The sequence below is a fragment of the Halichoerus grypus genome, chromosome X, assembly GCF_964656455.1.
Source record: "Halichoerus grypus chromosome X, mHalGry1.hap1.1, whole genome shotgun sequence".
NCBI classification, from domain to species: Eukaryota; Metazoa; Chordata; class Mammalia; order Carnivora; family Phocidae; genus Halichoerus; species Halichoerus grypus.
In genome coordinates this window covers 90,239,392-90,266,623 of record NC_135727.1, presented here as the reverse complement: position 1 = coordinate 90,266,623, position 27,232 = coordinate 90,239,392, and the positions used below count along the sequence as shown (strand labels likewise).

The following is a 27,232-nucleotide window of genomic DNA, read 5'->3' as shown; positions in this document are numbered from 1 at the left end:
GTCTGAGCCCACTCAGTTTGGTCTGAGGGAAGCCCAGAACAGTGCCTGGCACAAAGCAAATGCCCAGTAAACCTTCACTTAGTTAATGAGACCCCAGAGGCTGGGCGATGACTATAGGCAGGGCAAGAACCAGAAAGGAGCTGTGGGTTCTGTGCGGGAGGAGAGTGGGGTACTCTTAGGTGGTCTCAGGAAAACCAGGTGGGCCCTGAGTGGGTTCCCACAGGCTGAGGGCCTCGTCCTTTGCTGTCACCCATGTCTTCTGTCAATGGACTTAGATTTTCTTTTTCTTAGGCAGAAGGTAGGAAGCGGGAGACAGGGTAATCCCAATTTAGTTTCCCGGAAATTCCTGATGCTGTCAGAGGACCCCTCTGCCTGACATATTATATACCAGGCTAAATCCAACCTCCGGGCCTTTCTATTGGCAGGACTCTACTCTTGAGTATTCTTATCCTTTCCATCCCATCTGTCCTTCCTCAGGCTGACCTGACTGACCCCTTGTGGAATCTCTGACTTTCCCCCCACTCCTCACCCAAGCCCCCACACATCCTCTCTCTCCTCCTTCCTCCATCTCTGTCCGGTCCCCTCCCCCTCCCCCACCACCTCCACTCTGTCTCCAGCTTTTTTTGGCTGCTGTCTCTTCCTCCTCCTCCTCCCTCCTTCCCTGACGCTGAATAATCAGGCCTGGCTGTCCTGGTTTCTGGAAATATTCGTGTGTGGGCAGTGGCTCAGGGCTGAAGCAGGGGATGGATGCCTGGGGGGCGCTGGGCAGCCCCAGGCCCCCAGGACAAAGACACCGAAATCCAGGGCTGTGGTCCATGCCTGTCTCCCCCTGGGGAAGGGAGAGCAGGAGGTTTATTGAGCATTGGAGGAGGGGTGGGAATTCAGAGGGCATGGACACAGGCCATTTCGTCTCCCAGGTCCTCCTCATCGAAGCGAGAGAGGATCGATTCCTCATCACTATACAGGGAGCTGGTCCCTTGTGCCAGCAGGTCACTGGCGGCACTGTCCATCTCGTCCAGTGTCAGGCGACACGCATCTGCAATCTCCTGCTTGGCCAGGGCCACAAAGCGTGGGTCTCGGGCGAAGAGGCCCAGGCCCTCGGAGATGAGCACCTGGGGGTACAGATGGCATCAGAGTTGGAGAGGGCACAGCATGGAATCAAAGCAGTGGGCACAGAGGGCTCAGTGTACATAGATGATGCATCATCCGTGAAGGCGTGCAGGGAAGTCACTGGGGACACTGGTGCACACACAGCATGCTGAGCAGAAGTCGCAGAGCAAAGGGATAGATAATCACATGCACAATGCAGAGACCGGAGGGTTGGGGGGGGGGCTTTTCCCTCCTTCCCAAGCTCCCACTTCCTCCCCTTCTCCCCCAACCCTCTTGCCCATGTCCCTTCTAGACTCACAGCTTCCACCAGGCTGTCAGCACTGCCCCTCTTGCCATGGCTGGAGTCCGGGTGGGTTCCAGGCACGTGCAGACAGGTGAAGGTGCGCAGCCGACCACTGGATTTGCCGAGGTATCCCTCCCCCGCTGCACCCTCCTCCACCAATAACAGTGGGGCATAGAGGAGCCGACCCCGTTGAGGAGGGGTTGCCCAGGAACCCTGAACCGGAATAAACATCAGGGGGATCAGGACTGATGGGTGGGATATGAGGATCTAGGACTCACCCCTGTGCCTACCTCTTACCACCGCCTACCCTCCAAACACAACTGGAATCAAACTGAATGCCTATATATCAGACTTGAGTTTATTCAAGAGCATAGAAGACCTAGCTTTAAATCTGAGCTCTGCCACTTACTGGCTGTATGATCTTGGGTAAGCCTCTCTGGGCCTCAGTTTCCTCATCTGTAAATTGGGACTAACAGCAGTACCTATCTCACAGGTACAGTGAGGCTTTTATGAATTCATTTTTTTGGGGGGGTGGGCAGCAAAGCAAAGTTTATTGAGCTCCCAAAGAGGGAGGGGACCCGAGAGGGTTGCCCCCCCTTTTTTTTGCTTTTGTGAATTCATACATGCCCCATTCTTCAGAAGACATGTGGTATGTTTGATAAATTCAGCCTAGGCTAACTCCACCGCTCCAGACCTCAGCACCCCATTCCCCACCTCACCTGCGCCCTGCTGGGCCCTGAGTTGCGCCCACGATGGTAGGTGCCTGGGATGGGTAAATCTTCACAACTGCCCTGGCGCCGCAGACACTGGATAGTGAAGGAAGGCTTCCGACCTGGGGGCGGGGGGAGGCATGGGAGGGCAAAGAAGAATGTCAATGGCACCCCAGCCCTCTGCCTTGCTTGCTCTTGGGGGGGCCCCAGGATCCATCCCCACTCTTACCTGCAGGTGTGGGGGGCAGCAGACGGCGGCGTGGTACGCTGTGCCCATCCAGGTATCTCTGGGGTCTGTGGGGTGGCAAAAGGATGGGGCGCGGGGGAGTCCCTGCCCGCTCGTCTAGGTAGGAGAGGCTGTGCGGGAGAGAGGGCTGGGGTTGAGCTCAGGCCTGGGCATAGGCGATGGGGTCCCATTAGTCCTGCCCTCCTGCACGTGGCTCATGGGGTCATCCTACATGTCATGGCCAGAGTCCTTGGTGGGGACTTCCTCTTCCTCGTCCTGATTCTCCTGCTCTTCGGTTCCCTTGGGCTGAGAACTTCCTTCTTCTGGAATGGTGAAAATGAAACCCCCAGAGCTTCTCCTGGGGAAAGTGAAGCAAGTTAGACCAGATCCCCCCACAGGTCTCCCTAATATGTGGCCCTGTGCTCCTGGTTCCTTCTTGTTCCATGCCCCATCCCCTACAGAAACACTGGGCTTTTGGGTTTTTTTTTTCAATTGGGAAAACTCACATAATATAAAATTAACCTGTCATCATTTTTTAATATTTTATTTATTTATATATTTATTTATTTGAGAGAGAGACTGGGGGAGGAGCAGGGGGAGAATGAGAGAGAGAATCCCAAGCAGACTCTGCGCTGAGTGCAGAGCCTGACTCAGGGCTGCATCTCATGACCCTGAGATCATGATCTGAACTGAAATCAAGAGTCGGATGCTTAACTGACTGAGCCACCCAGGCGCCCCAACCTGTCATCATTTTAAAATGAACATGGGCTTTCTTTTAGTAGATGTTTCTCATGGGAAGGACTCAGCATTTCCAAAAAATCAAAGTTGGCCTATTGAAGAGACACCGTCAACACAGAAACTGGGGGTATATTGGGGGGAGGTGAGGAGGAGGCTGTAAACACTAGGTGTGACTTCACTTCCTTCTTTCATTATCCCCATGAGGTGAGTGCTGTTATCATCCCCCTTTTACAGGTGACAAAATTGAGGACCATGGAAACTGAGTGACTAGCCCAAGGTCACCTAGCAAATGGCAGAGCCAGGATTTGAACTGAAACTCATTTAGTTCCGTGTTATGTGCTTTTTGTATTAGCCTTTGCATTGCCTTTCTCATATGAATCCCTTCTTACCCTCTGTTCCCATCTGAGCCCTTGGGTCCCTTCCATCCTTCCCAAATTTCCATTCAAAGGCCCCCTTGCCCCTGAATTTCCCCCATGTCACGGCTAGACCCTGCCTTCCCTTACAACATCCCACCAGACCCTTGACCATACCTGTGGCCATGGGATCCAGCCTGGGGTCCGCTGGGCTGTTTGGAATTGGGAGCCCCCCCATCGTCATCACTGGGCCCAAGGGAGAGTGAGTCTGGAGGTCTGTCCCCAACAGGCAGAGACACAGAAATCACGGAGCTCCGGCGAGATGGGGGCTGGGAGCCCATTGGGGCCTGTGGAAGTCACAGGGCTGAATGTTGCCATTCATGTTACATCTAAGTCACTTGGTCAGTGACACAAGTCACTTGAAGTTTATTTCCAGTGACCTCCCTAGGGGCTGAATCTGGGTCTCACCCTCCAACAGTGGATGGTAGGTATCAAATAAACGTTTGCCTGTTGTAGGGGGGCTTCTCTGGGGGCCTCTTTCCCAAAGGCAGTGTCAAAGTTACATAAGGAATTAAAGCAGTCTTTTTTACAATCAAATTCCTTAGGTGAGTGAAAACTTGCCCTCACTTTGTACGTTTCTGGGTTCTTCTCATCTTCCTCCTCCTCTCCCTCCTGCCCCTCTTCCTCCTCCTCCTCATCTGTGTCACAAGTGAGGGCCTGCCTGATCTCAGGACCCAAGTCCTGTAGGCTCCTCAGACCAGCCTGTGGGGGTAGAAGAATAGGGAAGCAAGGCAGCTCAGGGTCCAAACTCCCCCATTCATGAGCCTGCTCCCCATGCAGGAGTGTGGGGTGTGGTAAAGGGTCCCTCAGCCACCCCTGACCCTCTGTGAGTCCTGGGACCTCTGTTTCCTCATCTGTGACATGGGTTCCATGAGATCCAGAGGGCAGTCAGCCTCAGCCCCAGTGCTCCTGCATACCCCTGCCCACCCAGGCCCCTCTCTGAAGACCTGAAGGGCAGAGGAGGTACTTGAGGGGGCCTCGCTCCCTAGAAGCCCCTTTTCTTTCCTCCGCCTGAATTTGCGGAAATAGTCCTGGATCAGAAATGTGGCGTAGAATTTGCCCACGGTGACCTCTTCCTCTGGGGGCAAGGGAGAAGAGGCAAGGTCACATAGGGGTCCTCTGTTCCCCCTACCCACAGCATAGACTCTCCTTCGCCGCCCCCCCTCCATCCAGTGCTAGTTTTGTGATGGTGAGCAATCATTTGACATTTGGACGGGCTCAAGGAATTGGGGTGGAGCTAGCTCACCGTCAGCAGGGGGGATGACCTCATCTAGCAGCTTCTGCTTCATCCGCTTCCAGATCTTTTTGATGACAATCCGCAGCTCCTGATTGGCTTGTTCCAGGTTCCCTGCATCAGGAGAGGATGTGGGGCATGAGCCAATAGGAGGAGCCCTTCACAGCCACTCCTTCCCTGTTGGAAGGGGCTTCACAAGCTTCTACCGCAGTCACACACCACCCCCATTGAACAGGTGGTAAAACAGGCCTGGAGAAACCAAAGTCACTCATTTTGAGGTTCAGAGCCAGGAGCCAGGCCCATCACTCAATGAGATTGATCCCTGCATCCTCCCCAGTGGCCCTCCTGCTCCTGCCCCTTCCCCATCCCTCCCATGCACCTTCTGTCTTGATCTTCAAGGATGTCCGAACCAGGGCAAAGAGTGTGGCATTGAATGTCACTGTCCCATCTGAGTTGAGGGGCATGTTCATCGCCACAAGTCTCTACACACACCAGGGACATGGAACCCACTTTGAGCAAATGCCAGGGATGAAGACATTGGATGCCCAGGGGCAGAAACCTTTGAAGATAAAACCAAGCACACCCTCCCCACCCAAGACAGGGTCCCTGCCCACCCCTGCCATGTGGTGGACAGCCCTCTCAGAGGTGGGAGGTGGGCAGGGGCACAGACCTTGCAGGCCACTCGGTGTGGGCACAGCTTCCCAAATCCCAAGGGGGGCTGGATACGTCTCAGCAGGGCAACCACATCCAGGTGCTTGATGCGGCCCCTGAGACAGGTGGGGGTGGGTGGGAGGCACCGCTGGATTGGAGATACCTCTATCCCTTTCTGAATACTCCACCAGCTCATCTCTACCTCCCCCCACCCTGCAACAACCCAGAGCCTGCCAGGGAAGAATCCGAGGGCAGTTGGGGAAGGCAGAGAACAGAGGCAGTGGGAACCTTGAGGCATCTATTGGGTAATGGGAGGTACAGGTCAGAGGTTCTGGGGCTGGGGGACTGGGTGGGGCAGTGCAATCCCAGTTCTGTGGTTATAGGCTATACTTGGCTCCGGGGTCATATTCAGACCAGATCCTCTTGAATTCATCGAGGTGATGGGGGCCCAGGATGGACCAATCTCTGGTTAGATAATCAAAGTTATCCATGATGACAGCCACAAAGAGATTTATGATCTGTGGGCCAGTGAACAGTGGGGGTTAGCTGAAGGGCAGAGCCAGGCGTGGGGGGTTGGTGGGACACTGAGGTAAACTTATGGTTACTGGGTCACGAGTCCCTGGGTTGATCTTTTTTTTTTTTTTTTTTTTTAAAGATTTTATTTATTTATTTGACAGAGAGAGACACAGCGAGAGAAGGAACACAAGCAGGGAGAGCAGCAGGCAGAGGGAGAAGCAGGCTTCCCGCTGAGCAGGGAGCCCGATGCGGGGCTTGATCCCAGGACCCTGGGATCAGGACCCGAGCCGAAGGCAGACGCTTAACGACTGAGCCACCCAGGCGCCCCTCCCTGGGTTGATCTTATCAGACCAGCCCTTTCACCCGCTCTGAAGATCTGGGCTCCCCACCTTGTCCCCAGACCCCTCAGGGCCAGCCCCCATGGCAGTGGTGGTGGTTGTGGGGAAACCGTCCTCACCAGGAAGGCACAGAGCATGAAGAAGCTGATAAAATAGGCGATGGCAAAATTGCTACCACAGGTAAACTCCTCGCCAGGGCTGACGTCAGACTCAGGGTCACACCGATTCCCGGGAAGGCTGGCAAGCATTATCTCCTGCCATGCCTCACCAGTGGCACACCTGGGGGTCACACAAGGAGGCCATCCTGGAGGGGAGGCTATGAAGACATGGCAAGTGGCATTGTGGGGGCTGGAGGGGTGAGAAGATGATCCACTTCTTGCCAGGGGTTACATCTGGCACAGATAGATTCCATAAAGCATTTCAATATTTTAAAAGCTGGTGTGGCCATGATGATGACAGTCGTGTTCATCGGGTATCCCCATTTCAGTCCCCATGTTACTGATAGGGCACTGAGGCTTAAGAAGAGGATATACCTATCAGCTAGAAAAAGGATGGCTGAGGCTAGATTATTACACAAGACCCTTCAGATCAGAGCCATAAAAGGTCTCAGGCAAAATAGAGCCCCATGCTGCCCTGTTATTTCTACAGCTCAGGCATTCTGGGGCCCAGACAGGGTGTGTGGGGACCCAAGGGCATGCTGGGGACCAAGATGACAGTGGAGGGGGTGTAGATGTCACCTGAACAAAAGCAGCACAGCCTGTGGAAAGGTCTGGAAGTTGTTGTTTCGGTTGATCTGTGTGCCATCCTGAAGAGCCACCTTGCCAAACATCTGTGGGTGCACAGGGCATGTGTCAGAGGGGCAAACCCATAGGTTGCCCCCACAGGTTGTCACCCATTTCACAATTTCTAATACTCAAAAGATCCTCACAACCCTGACCTGCAGGCACTGCTGATCCCATTTCACAGACGTGTGGACTGACTCAGTGTCATCCAGCTTGTCTTTCAACCCACCACCCCCACTGTAGGTGAATTCCTACCCAACACCCCTCAGCAGAGGAGTGCCTGAGGGATGCTCCCTAGGGTCCCCACTTGCCTGCATCCCAATGACTGCGTAAATGAAGAATATCATTGCGATGAGAAGAGCCACATAGGGCAAGGCCTATGGGGGTGGAGAGGAGGATAGATATTCAGGTCCAAGCAGAGAACTATAAGCCCCAGAGAACTATAAAGCCCCAGAAACTATAAGCCCTTGAGGGACACTGCTCCCTCAAGCCTGGGCCTGCAGAGAGATGTGGCCCATCCCCAAAGTGCCCGTGACTACCAGTGTCTCCCAAATGTGGACACGGTATTAAATACAATAGAATACGGTCAGTGAGGCCAAGGCATGTTGGGAATTAGGAGCCTAGAAAAACAGAGAAAACCAGAAATGGTAAATTGCAGATGGGTATGGCACACTGGGAGATGTAGTTCCTGGGGTGGTAAAGGGACAGGCTGAGAGGTGTGAGATGGGGGTGAGGGGTGGTCAAAGGGATGGGGGGGTTACCTGGAAGGACTTGATGAATGTCCAGAGCAATGTGCGGATTCCTTCACCTTTACTGAGAAGCTTGACTAGCCGCATGACTCGGAAGAGGCGAAAGAAAGTGATGGAAATGCGGGAACTGTCCTCAGAGCTCTGAGGTTGGGGGTGTGGTAGGTGTGATCAGTCTACATTTGCCCCAGCCATCTCCCTGTCTCATGCCTAGGCCCTCCCAGCCCCCAAATCCCTCAGGACTCAGGCCCCAGGATGGTCAGGTAACTTTTCTAAGGACTCTCAGGAAGAAAGGAAGGGAGGGTGGGTGTGGAAAGAAGCATAGTCCCTGTTGTGAGGTGGGGGTTACCTCGCCAAGGTGACCACCATTCTGAAGGGAGATATGGCCAAGACAGAGGTGACAGAGGAGAGGATGAGATCACAGGCCCAAAGGGAGCAAGAACAAAGGGAGAAATGAGGTAGCAGATATAGGGGATGATGGTAGAGTCATTATTCAAGGGGTGATGGAGAAGGTTATATGGTAGTGGATCAAGATGGTTGTGGGAAAAGTTGGCAATGAGGGTGGAAGAGACATGAGAGAGTACAGGAAATGATGGCAGAGAGCCAGTGGAGCCAATGGAGGAAATGATGGAGTCAGTGGTGTCATGGAGATGATGGAGATTAGAGAACCGGTGGAGGACCCAATGGAGAAGCCAGTGATGGAGACATGGAACCAGCACCATTGTCAATGGAGGTGATAGAGCCATGTAGTACCCAATGGAGGAGATGATGGAGCCAATGGTGGAGTCAGTGGTGATGACAGAGCCGTGAAAGATCCAGTGTCGGAGACAGTGGAGTCGTTGGAGGAAATGGAGCCAATGAAGTAGTCAGAAGAGACGATGGAGCCAAAGCAGGAGTTGGTGGAGATGATGGAGCCAATGGAGGGGATATAGAAGCAATGAAGGAAATAACAGAAATAACAGGAGAGTCATTTTAGGAGATGGCAGAACCAGAGGATAGGTTGCAAATGGAATAAGGGAGCTGGTGGAGGGGGACTTTGGCTAAACCCGACAGGGACTCGGGAGATACAGAGCTAGAGTGAGGATCACTGAGTCTTCAGGAGTAGGGTGGAGGTAAGTGAGAGGCACCTACTCATATGAAAGAAAACCCTGGTGTTGAGGTGGGGGAAGGTTGGGTTTGTGGAGAGGCCGGTCCTTACGTTGACTTCAGTGACGGCAATGTCCACTACACTGCCCACCACAATAAGAGCATCAAATGTGTTCCAGGCATCGGTAAAGTAATGCTGTAGGCAGGAAAAAAGTAGAGCCTTGTCTTCTCAGAGCTAGCAAGCTAGCATAGGGGGCCAGTGGTAGGGGATATTGTAGAGGCAGGGCCCAGCTTGGACCACATGATGGGCCTGCATCTGGATCCCTCTCACTCCCTGGTCTCATGAGCCCTTGGTAGCTGCCCCCTGAGAGCTCTGCAAGGAGCTCCACCCCCAAGGAATTCACCCAGTGCAGGTGAGTCTAGGGCTAAGGGGGCACCTTAGGTTTGAAGGCGATGATTTTGAGCACCATCTCAACAGTGAAGAGGCCAGTGAAGACCATGTTGAGGATGTCCATGGCGTAGTTAAAGGGAGCAGTCTGTTCATAGTGCTGGGAGAGAAAGCCAGGTGTGAGGACAGAGCCTGAGTCAGAGACCTTTCCACCTACAACCAAATATTTTCTGGCTTGGACTGAGGTGAGTCTGGAGACGTGGTAGCACTGTGCGTTGGCCAAACCCCTCACACTGTCTGTATCCCAACATGGATATTGGAAAGCCCAGCTCTCGATTTCCTAGCTTTCCTTGCAGCTACTTCTGACTAATGAGACAGAAACAGAAGTCAGCTTCCGTGAAAACTATTTTTGCTCTCCAATAAAGGGCTTAAATGAGGAGAGCTCCCTGGTGCAACCTTCCCTCCTTTTTCCTGCCTTGAATGTGGTTTTGATGCCTGGAGCTGTGGCAGTCATCTTGTGACCATGAAGCAACAATCATGAGAATGAAAGCCAGCTTGTTAAGAATGGTGGAGGAGAAAGAGCCTGGATACCTGATGAACAATGATCAAACAGCCTACCTCTACACTTCTTGTTATGTGAGGTAGCTACCATATTTTGTTGACTCCAATATGCACATCTTTTCACATTTGGAATCTCTGAAATTGGGGTGCATTTCACAATCAATGGCAACTTACGATGGTCATCTGCCATTTTCCCCACATTCTTATATCTCTTAAGTCAGGATGCAACTTCCAATTATTGGCCTTAGATTTGACGAGATGTGGCAAATATTTTTATAGCTTAAGTCTCTGTCAGTTGGGGGTTTTGTTACTTGCAGCCTAAAGCATTCCTAATGGTTCCCAGAGGATTGTGTGGACAGAATAGGGTAAGGTGTCTGGCAGGGGTCAGGGTGGGGAGCTCAGACCTGCATGGCTAGAGCAACCGTGTTGAGCAGGATGAGCAGGAACATGAGGTACTCGAAGGCAGCAGAGTTCACAGTGGCCCACACACGATACTGATGTGGGTTCTTGGGGATGTAGCGGCGGAGTGGCTGGGCCTTGAGGGCGTACTCCACACACTGGCGCTGCATATGGGTGCAGGGCATGAGTGAGCAGTGGGATCCCAAGGCAAGGGGGTGGTGGGGAGGGGCTGGAGGTCATAAGGTGAGGGGTCAGAGGTCACCTGGTTCTTGTCCAGCTCACAGTTTTGGTACTCCTGCTCGCCCTGGGCACGGAAGGTGATGATGACAAAGCCCACAAAGATGTTCATCATGAAGAATGCAATGATGATGATGTAGACAATAAAGAACACTGAGATCTCCACGTGGTAATTATAGATAGGGCCCTTGTCCTCTGCGTTTGCATCGATGGCCTTGTATAGTAGACTGGGGAACCAGTGGGAGTAGGTGAGGAGATAGCCCAGCCCCCTGAGACCTGTCCCCAGACACCTTATAACAGACACTCTAGAATCTCCTGCTTGGCACCCTAAAGGCCCCAAATCCCCTGACCTAACCACCTGGGACCTCCATGCATGCCCCAAGCGACCCCACCTAACCTCAAAGACCCTTAAATTTCCTGTATCAGCCCTCTGGAGACCCAGAGATACTCATACAACCCTCTAGAGAATCCCCACCCCGGTCCTCCAAGACCTCCAAATCCCTTAAGTTCCCATGGACCCCTAAATTCCCTTCTTTAGGCACCTGGAGATCCCCATGCAGCTCCCCAGAACTCACCCACAAGCCCCCAAAGATCTCTAAATCATGTCCCATCAACTTGAATTCCTTGCTTTCCTTGCTCCATCTTTCCAAAGATCTTCAACTAGAACCCCAAAGACTTGTACAGCTCTCTGAAAACCCCTGAATCTCCAGCTCCATCTCCTCTGAGACCTCCTCCAGTGCCCCCCTCCAGACCTCTACCTGGTCCCCCCCTAAATCCTACCCAGTCCTTTCTAGACTTCCTCAGAGACCTCTAGCCTTCCTAGAGACACCCCCTACCCAGTCCCCAAAGCACCCCCAGCCAACTTCTGGAGGACCCCCACCCAGTCCTCTGATATGCTTACCAGTCCTCAAAAAACCCTATCCAGTCTCAAGAGACCTTTACCACATCCCAAGATACTTCCCATCCATCCCCAGGGAGATCCCAGCCTAGAGACTCCTGCCCTGTCCCCTGCCCATCCCTGGGGCCCTGCTCCTTACGCAGGCCAGCCTTCGAAGGTGGAGACAGTGAACAAGGCCATCATGGCTGAGAGGACATTGTCAAAGTTGAAATCACTGTTGACCCAGAGCCGCTCCCGGACCAGGGGCCGTGATACATCTCCATCAGGGTAGACCAGGAAGGAACCCCTGTGGATGTTGCAGACAGGCTGGGTGGGTGAGCAGGGGTGGGAAGCTGGGGAAAGAGGACTGGGGTCTCCAGCATGGAGGCAGCAGGGCATAGTGGTGAGGCTGGATAGCCGGATTCAAATCCTGCCCGCCCCCCTCATTTACTGGCTGGGTGACCTCGGGCATTTAACCTCTCTGTGCTTCAGTTTTCCCCATCTATGAAATAAGGATACTAACAGAACATATTTCCTGACTTGTTACAGGATTAAGTCACTCAATGAGAATAGTGTCTGGCACATAGTACCATATATGTTAGCTATCACATTATCATCATCGTCACCTCCCAGGAAAAAGTAATACTAATAATCAACATTTATCAGCAATAAGTATATGCCAGGCACTGTGCTTAGCTTTACATGTAGAAACTTTACATTGTAATACACGCTCCAAGTAGTAACTCATTTACTCCTCACAGCAACCTTGTGAGATCTGCACTCTTTTCATCCCCATTTTTCAGTTCAGGAAAATGGGACTCAGCAAGGTTGAGAAATGTACCCAAGTCTCATGAGATGAATTTGAACCAGGAATGCCCGACTTCAAAGCCCACGCTTTCAATCACGACCTTCTACGGGAATTTCAAGATGGAAGCCTGGGACTTCGTGGCAGTGGCCATGGGTGGGGGGAGTGTTTGGGGATTTCTGGGGGGTCCAGAGTAGAATGTAGGTAACTCTGGAGAATGTGGAGAGGGGTTTGGGGAGGTACTGGGGGGGTCTCTTAGGGCTTGGTGAGATCTGAGGGCCTCTGCAGCTCTTGGGAAAGTTCTGGGGGTGTGTTGTGGGGCCTTGGGGAATTCAGGGGGTTTGGGGGTCCTTGATAAAAACTGAGGGAGTGTCTGCAGTTCTTGGGAGGAAGCTCTAAGGGTTCCAGGGGACTTGGTGAGATCTAGGGGCCTATTTGGCCTTTGGGAGGGGTTCCGAGCTCCACGAAGGGCAGGGTTTGGGGCACTCACTTGCATTCTTGGGGGGTGTGTTTGGCTTCATCAGTGCACCTGTAAAATTTCCCCTGTAGGGAAGATATTTGTCAGGCAGGTTCATCCCTTACTCCCCACCTTGACCCGTGCCCGGGCCTCCCTCCAGTGTCTCCTCTCACCTTGAAAAGCTGCACACCAATGCAGGCAAACATGAATTGCAGGAGCGTGGTCACAATCATGATATTCCCGATGGTCCGGATAGCCACGAACACACACTGCACCACGTGCTGCAGGCACCCACAAATATGGTTAACAAGACTGCAGGCCACAGCAGCCAGGGGGTAGGGATTCTGGGTGTAGATGGGGCTCAGGCACTCGGGCTGGGGATATCTGGTCGTGGATCAGGGATATGCGGTCAGGGCCATGTGGAATAATGTTTACCAGGAAGGGATATGTGGCCACATTTCAGGAACTTGGGTCAGAGAAATGTGGCCATGGGTAAGGAATTTATAGTCACTTGTAAGGAACATGGGTCAGGCCATGTGATCAGTGGTCCGGGATGGGTGGTTACATGTTGGGTCCAGGCTGTGTGGTCATGCATCCGTGCAAAAGGCCAGTCTGATCGGAGATCCTGGCCCTAGGAGTGGGACAGCGTATAGGTCCTGTGGGTTTGGGTAGGGTTGGGTTACCTTGAGTCCCTTGGCCCTGTTGATGGCTCGGAGAGGCCTCAGTACTCGGAGTACCCTCAGAATCTTCACCACTGAGATGGCGCTGGAGCTGTGGAGGGGTCAGTCCTCAGGCCCTGGCCCAGGTTTGGCCTCTGCTCTGGGAGGAATGGAATGGCCAGGGGGTGGGGAGGGTCACTCACTGGATGCCAAAGGAGATGAGGGACACGCTGACCACCAGCAGATCCAACAGATTGAACCAGCTACGGCAGAAGGAGCCTCGGTGCAGGAAGGCCCCAAACACTGTCATCTAGGGGAAGGGGAGGGGGATATCAGGCTAGACTCTAGGTGTGGGGATAGAGAGGGGAGGAGGGTATGGAAACAGGAGAGGTGGGCTGTGGGGGCGGGTGCAGGGTGGTTTGGGGCAACTGGGGGTATGACTGGGGGCCTATTCGTTACCTTTAGTAGAATCTCCACGGTGAAAATGGAGGTGAAAGCATAATCAAAGTACCCCAGAATCTGGGGGGTAAGAAATAGGGGAAGCCACTGAGTCATAGCTGAGAGGAGTCCTAGGGGTATGTGTGTATATGTGTGCGGGCACGCATACCTTTCTGTAAGTTTTGCTGTACCTCCGTCTTCCTCTCCTTCCCTCCCTCTCTTTCTCCCTCCCTCTCCTTGTGCCCATTAGGACACCCCTGGGAGTGTTCCCCCAGCCCCCAGCCAAAGGCTCACGTGGTTGCGGAAGGAGTGGGCTCGGATGGGGTCCTCGGCGGCCAGGGACACACTGCTGAGGATGATGAACACCAGGATAAGGTTGGTGAAGATATGGTGGTGGATGAGGGTGTGGCAGGCCTTCCTCAGCCTGGGGAGTGGGGAATGGGCTGTGGTCAGAACCCAGAAGCACAGAGTTGATTGGGAGAGCCCAAGGGAGACAGCTCAGCCTCTTTTGCATCAGGCCGTGCACCCTGCCAGAGGCTTGGCTGCTCCCTGGCCCTCCACCTGCCCCAGCCCCTCCTGCCTCGGCCCCCCACCCACTCCCAGCACTCACGGGTTGGTTTGGCTGAGACAGAAGAAGGCACTGCCCTCAGGGATAGGTACCACCTTCTCCTTGGGGACAACTTCCTGCAGGAGTTCCACACGACCTGCACCTCCTTCCTCCTCTTCCTCCTCCTCCTCCTCCTCCTCCTCTTCTTCTTCCTCCATGCCTGGCACCAGAAGAAGACCAAAAGACAGACAATTAATTGGAAAACCTATGTAAAGCACCTAGAATAGTGCTTGTCACATGGCAAATTCTTCCCATCTCCCTGCTAGAATGTCAGCTCCTCAGAGAAGGGATTTTAGCCTGTTTTGTTCACTGTTGTGTCTCCAGCACTTAGAACAGTGCGCAGGACACAGTAGAAGCTCAGGAAATGTCTGTTGAATGAACATCACCATCCTTGCAGTCCAATACACACTATTTTATAATAAAGGCTCTGAGAAGTTCTGCAGTAAAACAAAAGTGTTTCTCTTCTTTAATATCAGCGTCCCAAATGTTGCTGGCCACACACCAAGCCCATTACTTTTATTTATTTATTTAAATTCAGTTAGCCAACATATAGTACATCATTAGTTTTTGATGTCGTGCTCAATGATGCATTAGTTGCATAGAACACCCAGTGCTCATCACATCATGTGCCCTCCTTAATACCCATCACTCGGCTACCCCATCCCCCCACCCACCTCCTCTTCCACCACCCTCAGTTTGTTTCCCAGAGTCGAGAGTCTGTCATGGTTTGTCTCCCTCTTGGATTTCTTCCCATTCAGTTTTCCCTCCCTTCCCCTATGGTCCTCTGTGCTATTTCTTTTTTCTTTTTCTTTTTTTTTTTTAAAGATTTTATTTATTTGACAGAGAGAGACATAGCGAGAGAGGGAACACAAGCAGGGGGAGTGAGAGAGGGAGAAGCAGGTCTCCTGCTGAGCAGGGAGCCTGATGCGGGGCTCGATCCCAGGACCCTGGGATCATGACCTGAGCCGAAGGCAGATGCTTAACGACTGAGCCACCCAGGCGCCCCTCCTCTGTGCTATTTCTTATGTTTCACCATATGATAACTGTCTTTCTCTGACTAACTTATTTCACTTACAATAATACCCTCCAGTTTCATCCATGTTGATGTAAATGGTAGGTATTCATCCTTTGTGATCAAGCCCATTACTTTCAAGATGATTTCGGAAAAGGCTTCTCCTCAGAAAGGAAGATCTCAGGGGTCAAGAGCTCTGTCTGGGTGCTGTCTCTAAGGTCCCACACCTCCTCCACCTGGCCCTGCCCACTTGCCTGCTCCTTCATTCTTTCTGCCCTCCTCTTCCTCATTCTCCCCACCAGGCACCTGGGGACAGAAAGATGGGGGTCACTGATGTTGGGGGAGGCACTATAAGATGGACCCAGGGGAGGCACGGAAGGAACAGAGTAATGGAGGGATGCACAGGCAGAGGATGAGGGTTAAAGACACACACACGTGGACAGGTATTGGTGGTAATGGGAGGTGTAGACCTAGTGCCCAGGCTTCCAACTCACCAACACTCCATTTTCCTGTGGGAGAGCCCCCTCAGTGCTCTTGTTCCTGTGAGAGAAAAGGGGAGTGATTGCTAAGGATTACAGCAGATAGGCGAGGCTGAGGGGGGTCAATGCAATCAGAACAGACCTTTCTGAGGTCCCATAGAACCTCCCTGCTTCTGCCCTCATTCCCACAGTCTGTTCTTTTCACAGCAGCCAAAGGGATCCTGTTAAATCTTAAGTCTGGCACATTCTTCCTCTGCTCACACCTCTCCCATGGCTCCCACTCACTCAGAGCAAAAACCAAAGTCCTCACCATGGCCCAGAATGTCCCCAGTGGGGTCTCCCTATTCCCCCATTTGAGCTCACCTCATACCACTCTCCTCCTTGCTCACCCCACTCCAGACTCACTGGTTTCCTTGGTGTTTTATTGAATGTGCTGAATGTGCACCTCAGGACCTTTGCACTTGCTGTCCTCTTGTCTGAAGCACTCTTCCCCCAGATATTTTCATGGCTCACTTTCTCACTTCATTTGGGTGTCTGCTCAACTGTCACCTCTGTGTAAAGGCCTTCCTTGACTACCCTAACCAAAACAGCAACTTCCATTTCTCTCTATTCTTTTATTCCATTTTCTTTTTTTCATTATATATCATTAACATATATTTAATTATGTTATATATTCATTTGTTTGTATTTTGCTTGCCTTCCCCAAATAGAATGTCATCTTTGTGAAGGCGAGGACTCTGTCTACCTTGACCCCTGTCGTCTCCTCAGTGTCTAGAACATGGCCTGACACAAAGTAGGTGATCAATGAATGCATGTTGAATGAATAAGGACCGACAGGTTGGATCTGGGGATGTGGATTGCCAGGGTGACCGAGGCATCTCTGGTGGTGTGAGATGTATGTGTGGGGACCCAGTCAGGGATCCCAGGGAGAGACTATCTCGGGGGCAGAGTCAGACATCACCTGCCCTTGTCCTTGGCAGTCCCTGCATCTCCGCTGGCCAGGTTATCCACAGCAATGGCGAGAAACACGTTCAGAAGGATGTCTGGGGTGAGCTCAGGCTGCAAAGGATAGAGAAGCAGCCTGCCTGTGGACTGCCCACATCCCCTTAGCTACCCCCCGTTCTACCATCACCCAGCCCCTCAAGGCTCCAAGGATACAGTTGCCGCAGATGAAGAGGATGATAAAATAGACACACACCAGCATTCCTGGGAAGAAGGGGCCACCATAGGCCATGATACCATCATACATGACCGCGTTCCAGTCCTCACCTGTCAGGATCTGGGGGTGGGAGTTCACTGTGAAGCTCTTTGGACCCTCCCACCCCATGGTTCCCCCCTCCCCACCCGACCCACCTATCCCATGGTCTCCAGACCCCACCTGAAAGACAGTGAGGAGGGCCTGGGGGAAGGTATCAAAGGTGCTCCGCTTGGTGTGGGTCTGGTCAAAGTTGAACTTGCCCCCAAATAGCTGCATGCCAAGCAGGGAGAAGATGATGATGAAGAGGAAGAGGAGAAGCAGCAACGATGCAATGGACTTCATTGAATTGAGCAGTGATGCCACCAAATTGCTCAGAGATGCCCAGTGCCTGCAGCAGAGATGGAAGAGGCAGGGTTGACATGTCCAGTGGTGAGTCAGAAGCCAGGGCAGGACTCCAGCTTGCAATGCGCTGGGGGTGGGCCGGGTCAAAATGAGCTTTGGAGTTGGGTTGAGGTGAAGATAAGATGTGAGGAGAAGGTTGAGTTTGGGGTTAGGGTGGGCGTTGAGGGTGTAATGAGAGATTATATGGAAGTTGATGAAGCTAGAATTGGGTTTCAGGTTGGGACTGGGATTGGGGTTAGGGGTTAAGAGAGTATTTGGGGTTTTAGATGACTGAGTTGGGGATAAGGCTGTGGTTGAGGGTTGGGATAGAAGAGGGGATAAGGATGAGACTGGGTCTGGGTCTGGGGTTGCAGCTGGAGATAGGCTACTGGTTAGGAGTTAGGGAATTGGGGTTGTGGTTAGTGATGGAGATTGGCTTCGAGTTAGGGATGAGATTGGAGATGGGGTTGGCCTTGGGATTGGGTGTTGAGGCTGTAGATGAGCTTGCATATGATGAGTGGCTAGAGGTTGGGGTTGGAGATGGTGTGATGGTTGTGGATGAGTATGGAGGTGAGTTCAGAGATGGGGCTGGGAATAATGTTTGAGCTGGAGTTGAGGTTGAGGAAGGGGATGGAAATGAAGTAGACACCCTCCCCAGTGGACTTTAATCTCCACGAGGTGAGGGGAGCCTGGGTGGCTCAATCGGTTAAGCATCCGACTCTTGATTTCTGCTCAGGTCATGATCTCAGGGTTGTGAGATCGAGCCCCTCATCAGGCTCCGAGCCGGGCATGGAGCTTGCTTAAGATTTTCTCTCTTTCCCTCTCCCTCTGCCCCTCTCCCCCCACTCGTGCTCTCTCTCTCTCTCTCTCTCTCAAAATAATCTCCATGAGGCGGGAACTTGTGTCTGCTTTGATTCCTGGTGTTTCTCTAGGGCCTGGAAGAGTGCCTGGCATGAAGTGGGCACTCAGTGGATATTTGCTGAATGGATGGTGGTGAGGCAGATAGTCACTGGAGCTGGGGAGGGGGCTGTCAGGGCTCTGCTTGGGGCCCCAATCCTCCCCTGCCCCACGCACCTAGTGACTTTAAAGATCCTGAGGAGGCGCACACATCGGAGCACTGAGATGCCCAGGGGCTGCATGGCGCCCACCTCCACCAGGGTGGTCTCCAGGATGCCTCCACAGACCACGAAGCAGTCAAAGCGGTTGAAGAAGGAAGAAACATAGGCAGAGGGGCCTAGACCGTACAACTTGAGAAGCATCTCCACCGTAAAAAGACAGAGCAACACCTTGTTGGCATACTCTATGGGGAGAGGGGCAGAGGTGACTGGATTGGCCAATTTCCTCGGTGATGTGTAGGGAGGTAGGGGCCATGGGGCGATCTGGGGTAGCTGGTATCGGGCCAGACACAGGCTGGTGGTAGGGCGAGGGTTAGGGATTGGGGTGAGTTTGTAGGTCAGAGTGGGTGAGGTTTTGGAGGGCTTGGAACTGGGGTGAGGGGCAGAGTCAGGGTGGGGGCCTCGGTCAGCCTCTATGAGTCCAGGAAAACTCCACTTCAAATGTAGTGTTAGAGTCTGGGGTTTAGTTGGGATTGAGGCTGGTTTGAGGCTTGGGGGTCAGAAATGTGTTCAGTATTCAGGTTGGGGTTGAGATTAAAATGAATAACACTAAGAGCTAACACTTCTAAAATGTTAGCTTTATGTGGACCAAGCCATGTTCGAAGCACTTTTCACTTTAACTCACTTAATCCTTCCAACCAGCCCCATGAAGTGGATACGATTACTAGCCCCATTTTGTAGATGGGGAAACTGAGACACAGAGGGGTGAACCTGTCCAGACAGTGTGGAGTTAAGATTCCGGACTCTGGAGCCACCTGCCTGGGTTTGCCACTCACTAGCCAAGTCCTGGGATTAATCATTTAATTCTTCGATACCTTGGTGCTCAGTACCGTGTGCCTTAGTACTTGTTTCACATAAGGTTTCGGTGAAGAGAAATTGAGTCAGTACATGCAAAGTGCTGAGAACGGAGCTCGATGCACACAGCAAGTGCTCCCGAAGTGTAAGCTACAAGGTGGGATGGGACAGGCTAAGGTTTCTGCATTTATTAGGGCAGGAAGGCATTGTCTGGGGGTCTGAGGAACCCCAGAGATCCTGGATTTGCGTTTCTAGGGTGGAGGGAATTGGGGGCTGGGGAAGAGGGCTGGCAATCTGGTGGGGGGTGCGCACCCTGGATCTGGGTGAGCCACACGGGCTGCCCGTGGTGCTCTGAGGCGATGGTCAGCGTGTTGAGGAAGACGAGCAGCAGCACAGCCCAGTAGCAGGCGGTGGACTTCACAGCCCGCCGGCAGCGCGCCCGAAGGCCCCGGTTGGCTCGGCGGAGGCGGCGGCTGGGGGGAAAGGCGAGGTCCCTGGCTGAAATCAGCTACCTAAGCCAGGCCTGGGGGGGCTCAGGTGGGGTGGCCTGGTGGTCATGGGGGACTTGGAGGTGGGGCTCACACAAAGCCAGGGGGCCCAAGAGTCCCATAACTTTCCCAACTCACCAGACCCTGGTTTTCATGATCTTGTTTCTGGAAAAAAGAGGAGGATGGAAGGTGGGCGTCATAAGGGACTAAAGGGCAGTCAGTGGCTGGGGTTGGAGGTCAGGGGCTGGGGTCAAGGTTAGAGGGTAAAGTAAGGATGGGGGTTGGGGTCTGGACTGGGTTCTGGGCCGGCCAGGGGGTCAAGGGCTGGGGGCCCTCACAGGCAGCGTGTACAACTGGCCAGAGCCCCCTCCTCTTCTTCCTCATCGCCTGGGGTCTCTGTCATCGAACCCGTGTCACTGGCTGGGAGGCTGGCTGCGGGCAGGGTGGGAATAGAGGTCAGTACATGAAGACCCCAGGGTTCCCCCCTTGGCTTGCTCCTCCATCTACCCATCCCAGCCCCCTCCCCAATCTGGATGGACCCCCACCATGGCTGCTGGTGGAGCGGGTGGAGTGGCTGAACCAGCGCAGACGCCCATGTCTCCTAGCGGTCAGCTCTGCCAGCTGGGGCCCTGTGGGACAGGAAGGACAGTTGCGGAGCGTGGCCTGAGGCTGGGTTAAGGCCGTGGGGGGGTGGGGGGGGCTGTTATTTGGAGTCTTTGCTCTGGGTACAGTCCGGGAAGGGTGTTCTGTGTCCTAGGCTGGACCTGGGGGCTGGGCCAGTTGGGGTGGGGTCTCAGGAGGGTAGCCCACATGAGAGGCATCTGTGGGCAGGGAATGGGCCCGACTGGGGGTGCCTACGGGGGCCGGCCCGGCCCTCTTCAGCCATAGCACCAAAGTTGCCGTCAGCTGAGGGGTCTTCGATGTCCAGCTCCTCTGCCTGAGTGATCCAGTCCAGGTAGCCTCGCAGGTCCTCCTCCAACTGCTGCTTCTCCCGCAGCTTCTGGAAATCCCCTCGTGCTTTGGCCTTCTCCCTCTCCTTGGAGAACTCCCTGAGGGAAGAAGATGGAGAGCTAGGTGGGGGAAGCACCCTGGCTCCCTTGCCTTCACCATTCCAGCCCCACTGGCCTCCTTGCTGTTCTTGGACTATGTCAAGCACATTCTAGCTTCGCACTGGCGGTTCCCTTTGCTTGGAGCACCCTTTCCTCAGATATCCACATGGCCCATTCCCTCATCTCTTTCACCTTTCTACTCAGATGACACCTCAAGGAGGTCTGTCCTGATTGTCCCTATCTGTAATTGCAAGATTTGCCCATTTCTATCCTTAGGCTTCCTTTCTTTCCATAGCACATATTCTGTATAAAACACTACATATGTGAGGCGCCTGGCCGGCTCAGTCGGTAGAGCATGGGACTCTTAATCTCAGGGTTGTGAGTTCAAGCCCCATATTGGGCGTGGGGCCTACTTGAAATAAGAAAAAATTTCAACAACCCACTACACATATGCGTGGGGGGTGGGGTGGGGGGTGTGGGTGTGCATAAACACCATCTGTTGTGTATGTTGCTATTATCTGTCTCTCCCCACCAGAATGTAACATCCAGGAAGACAGGGATTTTTGTCTTTTATTCCATTCCTAGAATGGTGTTTTGCACACAGTAGATACTCAATGTTGACTGACCGAATGAAGGGGTATTTCAGATGGGTTCTGAAAGGATGCCTAGGAGTTTGCTAGGAAGAAAACAAGTGGGACAGGGGCTGAGGGGCAGTATGGGGGGAGGTGTCTAGGCTCCTCACCCACTCAGGACACCAAGCACAAGGTTGAGGACGAAGAAGGACCCAAAGATGACGAGACTCACGAAATATACCCAGGGCAGCTCATACCCCATGGCATCCTGCATCTGGGGAGAGAGAGGACATGCATCTCTCAGGATACACAGATGCTCTCGCCTGAGCTCAGGGAGGAAAGGCAGGTGCAGTCTCGCACTTTGTGCCCGTCGTCCACCTCACCCAGTAGAGCACATCGGTCCAGCCTTCCATGGTGACGCACTGGAAGACCGTCAGCATGGCGAAGAAGAAGTTGTCGAAGTTGGTGATGCCTCCGTTGGGCCCTGCCCAGCGCCCGCGGCACTCGGTCTGGTTCAGGGTGCACACACGCCCAGATCCCGAAGACGCGCAGGGCGACGGGTCCTCCTCCGCTTCCACGTCTGTGGGAAGACTGGAGCTTTGGGTTCTGAAGCCTGCCGACCCACAGTCCCTGCTACCCTGGAGCCCCGCCCACCTGAGAAGTTCAACTCAGGGTTCGAGATTTTTCTCAATCGAGGGCAACTGTAAACTCCTAACTCTGCTAGATCAGGATTCTGAGTCCTAACTACAGGTATCTGGGGAGTGGAACTGTAAAACTTGCGGTGGAATCTTGTAAATAACCGTGAGCCGTGAGCCTGGGGGAGGAGTCTTGTGAATTGGGAAGGGTCTCTTGAAAAGAGGGCGGGCGCAAGGCTTGGGCGGGAGTCTGGATAAAGGGCCTGAGTACTTGGGACCAGTTCCGGAGGATGGAGTCAAGCGCCAGGTAGGGTCTTGGCCTGTGGGTGGAGTCTTGTGATGGGGCGGAGCTATTAGCAAAAGGGCGTCTGTAGCCCGGGATTGAGGGCGGAGTCTTGAATAAAGGGGTGGGGCTTGTTATCTTGGGGGGTGGAGCCTGCGCCTGGGGGTGGAGTCCTGTGGATTTGAGTGGGTTTTTCTGAGAACAGGGTGGGGCCTAGGAACCAGTGGAGGGGGGTGTCCTGTCCCGGGAGGGGTGGAATGGCTGACCAGATCCCAGGAAGTAACATGTCTTGTGCATGCGTCCAAGGAACAGCTCGAGTCCGATGATGGCATAGATGATGATGACGAAGAGCACGAGCAGTGCGATGTGCAGCAGCGGTACCAGCGCCTTCATGATGGAATTGAGCACTATGTGCAGGCCTGTGGGGACAGAGGGGCTAGGTCGGCCTAACCCCCCCCTCCGTCGCCCCTCCCCCACCTCCAACCTCCGGGGGCGTGCCACTCACTTGGGACACCAGACACCAGCCTCAGCGGCCGCAGCACCCGAAACGCCCTCAACGCCTTCACATCGAAGCCCCCCGGCTTCCCCCCGGTGTGCAGGGTGTCCCCCGGCCGACCAGGGCCCTGCTCCAGTAGCACGCTGAACAGCCTGATGGGGTAGCACGGGATGAGGAGGCCGAGGTCGGGCCTTGGGACCTCCCTCCACCCCTCCCTTCTCAGAAAAGCACAGGTCCCCGTAACTGGAAATGCGAATAAGTTTAAAATATATTAATATTCCTGATTCTGGCTGCCAAATGGGGGCAGTCGGAAGCAGATATTTCCCTGAGCCCCGAATTCAGCGGGCCTGGGGTAGAACTAAGGTGGGGGTGTCCCCTGCAGACGCGCACCCGACCACAACGATGATGAAGTCGAGTAGGTTCCAGCCATTGCGGATGTAGGCGCTGGGATGGAGCACCAGCCCATAGGCCACAATCTTGAGCACGGTCTCCACAGTGAAAATCACCAGGAATACATACTCCACTTGCTCCTGAGGGCGGAGCCGGGGGCGGGGCGGGAGAGTGGGGAGTTATTTGGGGGTGGGGCTTGAGGGGGGCCGGGGTTAGGGAAGCATAGTCCGGGATCTAAGGTTGGCTGGATAGGAGAGGGTCATCTGAGTCAGCGAGGAGCGGGGATGGGGGGCTTGAAGGGTTGTGGTGTGGTTCTACTGGGGCTGTATCCGGCTTGGGGCGGGGGGGGAGGGGCTGTGCGAGCCTCACCAGGTTGTGGTTGGCAGTGTTGGAGTCATCCTCTGGGAAGGGGATGTAGACCCCCAGGGCTACACAGTTGGCAAAGATGGTCAGCAGGATGAGGATGTCGAAGGGCCTCAGGTGGACAGTCAAGGACCCAGGCAGGTAGGTCTCAGCATCCCCACATTCCCTTGGGGCCCTCCCCATCCAGTGCTGACGCTTGACCCAAGGCGACCAACCCTGGCATTCCCAACCCCTGCCCTGACCAAGGCTTTGACTTTGAACCCCCTAGAAACCTTAGCCATCCCAACTCTTGCTTTGATTTAGTCCTTGACTCTTGACACTCCTCCTCCCCCCAGTGCCTTCATCTTTCTCCACTCACCCTCTAATCCGGTTCTAGACTCTTGATCCCTAGCGACCTCAGCCTTCCTCCATTCTAGCCCTCAGCTAATCCCTGACTCTTGGTACCCTGGCGACCCTCAGCCCTGAGCCCTGCCCCCGGTCTTCCAGGATGCTTCCACTCCACAATGCTGATGCAGGATCGCCTCAGGGGGTTGGCCAGGGTGAGGCAGAAGAGCGCCCGGGGTGACCGCTGAGCACTGGCCACTGCCACTGTCTTGTGCTTACTGTGCTGAGTCCTTCGCTTAGGGGTCTCCAGGCCTGCCGCGCTGCTCATTTCTTCGCCCCCTGCTGCTGGAGGCCCAGGGCACAGCCCCCATTCAGGACCGGGGCCTGCCCCATTGGCTGGGCTGGGCTCTGGGCTGGTGTCTGTGTGGAGAAACCGAGTCATGGAGGGAGGGGGGTATTGGGGCAATCACGGTTGCCTCCTTCCTGATCCCATCCCTGTGTCTGGGGGAAGGAGAGAAGAGCATGTAAAAATAGGGAGAGTTGGGGGGGTGCCTGAGTTAAGAGTTGGGGGGTAAGAGTTGGTGTTGTAATTGATTGGGGGTAGAGAGAATTTGTAGAGAAGGGAGGGTGAGATTACATTTCCAAGTAAAGTAGGTTTTGCTGTTAGACTTGGTAGGGAGTTTAAATTGGCATGAGGTAGGATTAAGTTTATAGCTGGAGGCAAATTTAGGGTTAAATTCGAGTGGTGGATTTTGGATTGGATTTAGATACAGGTAGGAGTGGAGTGTGTGAGTTGGGATTAGAATTAGGATCAAGGTTAGGGTTAAAGTTAAGTTTGGATGGGATTTGAATTTGGCATTGGGGTTTTCAGCTAAAACCATTCCCAATTCCTGTGGCCTTGTTCTAGCCTCTGAGGGGCAGTAGGTTGGCTTGGTTAAGATCCCCAGTGTTGGATGGGCAGTATGGGGAGAGGTGTCTAGGCTCCTCACCCACTCAGGACACCAAGCACTGCCGACCCACAGTCCCTGCTACCCTGGAGCCTGAAGTTGAAATCCTGACTCGACCACTTGGTAGCTGTGTTCAGCCTTGGGAAAATTATGCACCCTCCCTGAGCTTCAATTTCCTTATCTGGGTAATGGAAAGATAAGAGTACCTATATTATAGAGTCGTCGTGAGGATTAAGTGAGTTCAGCATTCAGAACAATGTCTGGCACAGAGTATTATTCCCATTTTGCAGGAAAGGAAATTGATGCAAAAAGGGAGGTGATTTGATGAAGTGGCTGCATTAGGATTCAAACATATGCAATCTCTGACTCCAAGCCTTCATGACTTACTGCCACCATCAAATGTGTTCATTCTCTCTCTCTCTCTCTCTTTAGTCCTTAAAAATTGATCTGCGCTCTTTTTGGAGAGTCAGAGACCACTCACTAACAGTATTGATATCTAGATGTTGGGGTTGAAGTTAGATGAACTTAGAGCTCATACTAAGGGCTGTATCTACATTGGGGTTTTGACTCTAACAGGGGTTCTCCCTCTGGTTGGTAAGGTTCGTGTTAGGATTGAGCTTGGGGCTGGCTTTGGAATTGGACTTGGGGTGGGCACTAGGGTGGAGGTTGGGGCCAGGATTAGGGTTGGGATTCAGTTGGGAACTAAAGCTGTGGATGTGGCTGGGAGGCCATGGGGGCAGGGTCTGAGTCAGGCTGAGCGTCAGGGTTTAGGTGGCAGTAAGGCTGTGTTTGGTTCTGGCTGGGATGGAAACAAGGTGATGTGGTTCTGGTCCCCGGGTGGCTCTCTGAGGGTGGGGTCCTGTTGGGCAGTAGATAGGGCAGAGGGGCAGAGGGTAGAGCAGAGCCTAGGCTTGCTCCAAGGGTCTGCAGGGGTGGAAGGCTGCTCTCACCTTTCCCGCCTTCAGATGCCGACATCCTCCTTTCCAGGTTGAAGAGCCATCTGCACACAGCCCCCCTCTTTTCCCCCAGCTTTAGAGAGATTAAGGTCACAGGGCGGGGCCATAGCAGGGTTGGACGGGAGGGTGAGTAGGGGTAAAGATGGGACATTTATGGGCTAGAGCCTGGCAACAGAAAAGGCACTGATTTTTATAGGGGCGCCTGGGTGACTCAGATGGTTAAGCGTCTGCCTTCTCCTCGGGTCATGATCCCAGGATCCTGGGATCGAGCCCCACATCGGGCTCCTTGCTCAGCGAGGAGCCTGCTTCTCCCTCTCCCTCTGCCTGTTGCTTCCCCTGCTTGTACACTCTCTCTGTCAAAAATAAATAAAATCTTTTAAAAAATTTATAAAATATATACCAGCACCAGTCAGAAATTAAAATAAGAAAAATGATATCATTTCCCAACAGTATCTGAGCTTTGAAGTACATAAAAATAGACCTAACATAATATACTTATGTGTAAGATCTCCATGGAAAAAATTTTCAAATATTGTCAAGTGATTAAAGGGGACCTAAGGAAATGGAGAGATATATTAAATTTACTAATAGAAATAGTCAATGTTGTGAAAATGTCAATTCTTCCCAAAGTGATTTAGACATTCAGTGCAGTCCCAAGTGAAATCCCGAAAGATTTTTCCATGGAATTTGACAAACTGATTCTAAAATGTAAATCGATATACAAAGGATCTAGAAGAGCCAAAATCCTTTGAAAAAGAACAAGATGGGAGGACCATTCCAGATCAGATATCATGGCGTGTTATAAAGCTACAGTAATTAAGAACAGAATAGAGTTCAGAAACTGAGCCCCACATATATGTACACATGATTTATTATTTTTTAAAAAAGATTTTATTTATTTATTTGACAGAGAGAGAGCACAAGTAGGCAGAGTGGTAGACAGAGGGAGAAGGAGAAGCAGGCTCCCTGCTGAGCAGGGAGCCCGATGAGGGGCTCGATCCCAGCACCCTGGGATCATGACCTGGGCCGAAGGCAGACACTTAACGACTGAGCCCCCAGGCGCCCCGCACATGATTTATTTATGACAAACATGGCACTACTGAGCAGTGGAAACGGGGTGGTCTTTTTAATGAATGGTGGTTACATGAATGTTTTCTGTGTAATTATTCTTTGGAGCGTACACATATGTATAACTTTAAAAGAAAGCATTTATGGACTGCATGAATACTAGTGACTACAATTTACGTAGCGCTTTCCTACTGTATTATGTGTCAGGCACATAGTAACAAAGCTTTACATGAATTGTTTTAATCCTAGGAAGCAGTTATACTCATAGTTCTATTTTACAGATGAGGAAACTTAGACACAGGGAAGTTACGTAACCTGCCCATGGTTGCACCTTTAGCTAGCTGAGCTAAAGACTTGAGCTAAAAAGCTGAGACGCAACCGTAGCCGCTTTCTGCTAAAGCCCCTGCCCTTAACTTGTAC

At 52.9% G+C, this 27,232-nt stretch overlaps 1 protein-coding gene across 3 annotated transcripts; it reads right to left on the bottom strand.

Moving 5' to 3' along the window:
* Positions 1–827: 827 nt before the first annotated feature.
* CACNA1F (calcium voltage-gated channel subunit alpha1 F) lies at positions 828–25,763 on the bottom strand. 3 transcript variants are annotated; one of them, XM_036082419.2, is made up of 48 exons: positions 25,689–25,763; positions 24,101–24,105; positions 23,524–23,629; positions 23,155–23,294; positions 22,774–22,916; positions 22,535–22,687; positions 21,734–21,930; positions 21,521–21,624; positions 20,588–20,778; positions 20,275–20,358; positions 20,068–20,161; positions 19,868–19,894; positions 19,554–19,714; positions 18,406–18,631; positions 17,131–17,338; positions 16,911–17,031; positions 16,714–16,795; positions 15,768–15,813; positions 15,528–15,579; positions 14,265–14,421; positions 13,949–14,078; positions 13,676–13,735; positions 13,420–13,526; positions 13,241–13,328; positions 12,731–12,838; positions 12,591–12,643; positions 11,456–11,602; positions 10,444–10,645; positions 10,187–10,345; positions 9,271–9,381; positions 8,946–9,029; positions 8,097–8,117; positions 7,763–7,891; positions 7,313–7,378; positions 6,957–7,048; positions 6,339–6,498; positions 5,756–5,883; positions 5,385–5,481; positions 5,094–5,196; positions 4,727–4,828; positions 4,428–4,558; positions 4,048–4,182; positions 3,598–3,767; positions 2,562–2,687; positions 2,333–2,460; positions 2,113–2,225; positions 1,409–1,606; positions 828–1,112 (listed from the first exon to the last, which is right to left on the bottom strand). In XM_036082419.2, the coding sequence occupies exons 1-48, from the start codon at positions 25,761–25,763 to the stop codon at positions 882–884; spliced, it is 5,751 nt and encodes a 1,916-aa protein (XP_035938312.2). In that variant the 3' UTR covers positions 828–881. The 3 variants fall into 3 exon arrangements, with proteins under 3 accessions (XP_035938312.2, XP_035938310.2, XP_035938311.2); XM_036082417.2 differs by having other exon boundaries at positions 24,009–24,261; positions 25,739–25,763; XM_036082418.2 differs by having other exon boundaries at positions 20,621–20,778; positions 24,009–24,261; positions 25,739–25,763.
* Between the last annotated feature and the right edge of the window lie 1,469 nt (positions 25,764–27,232).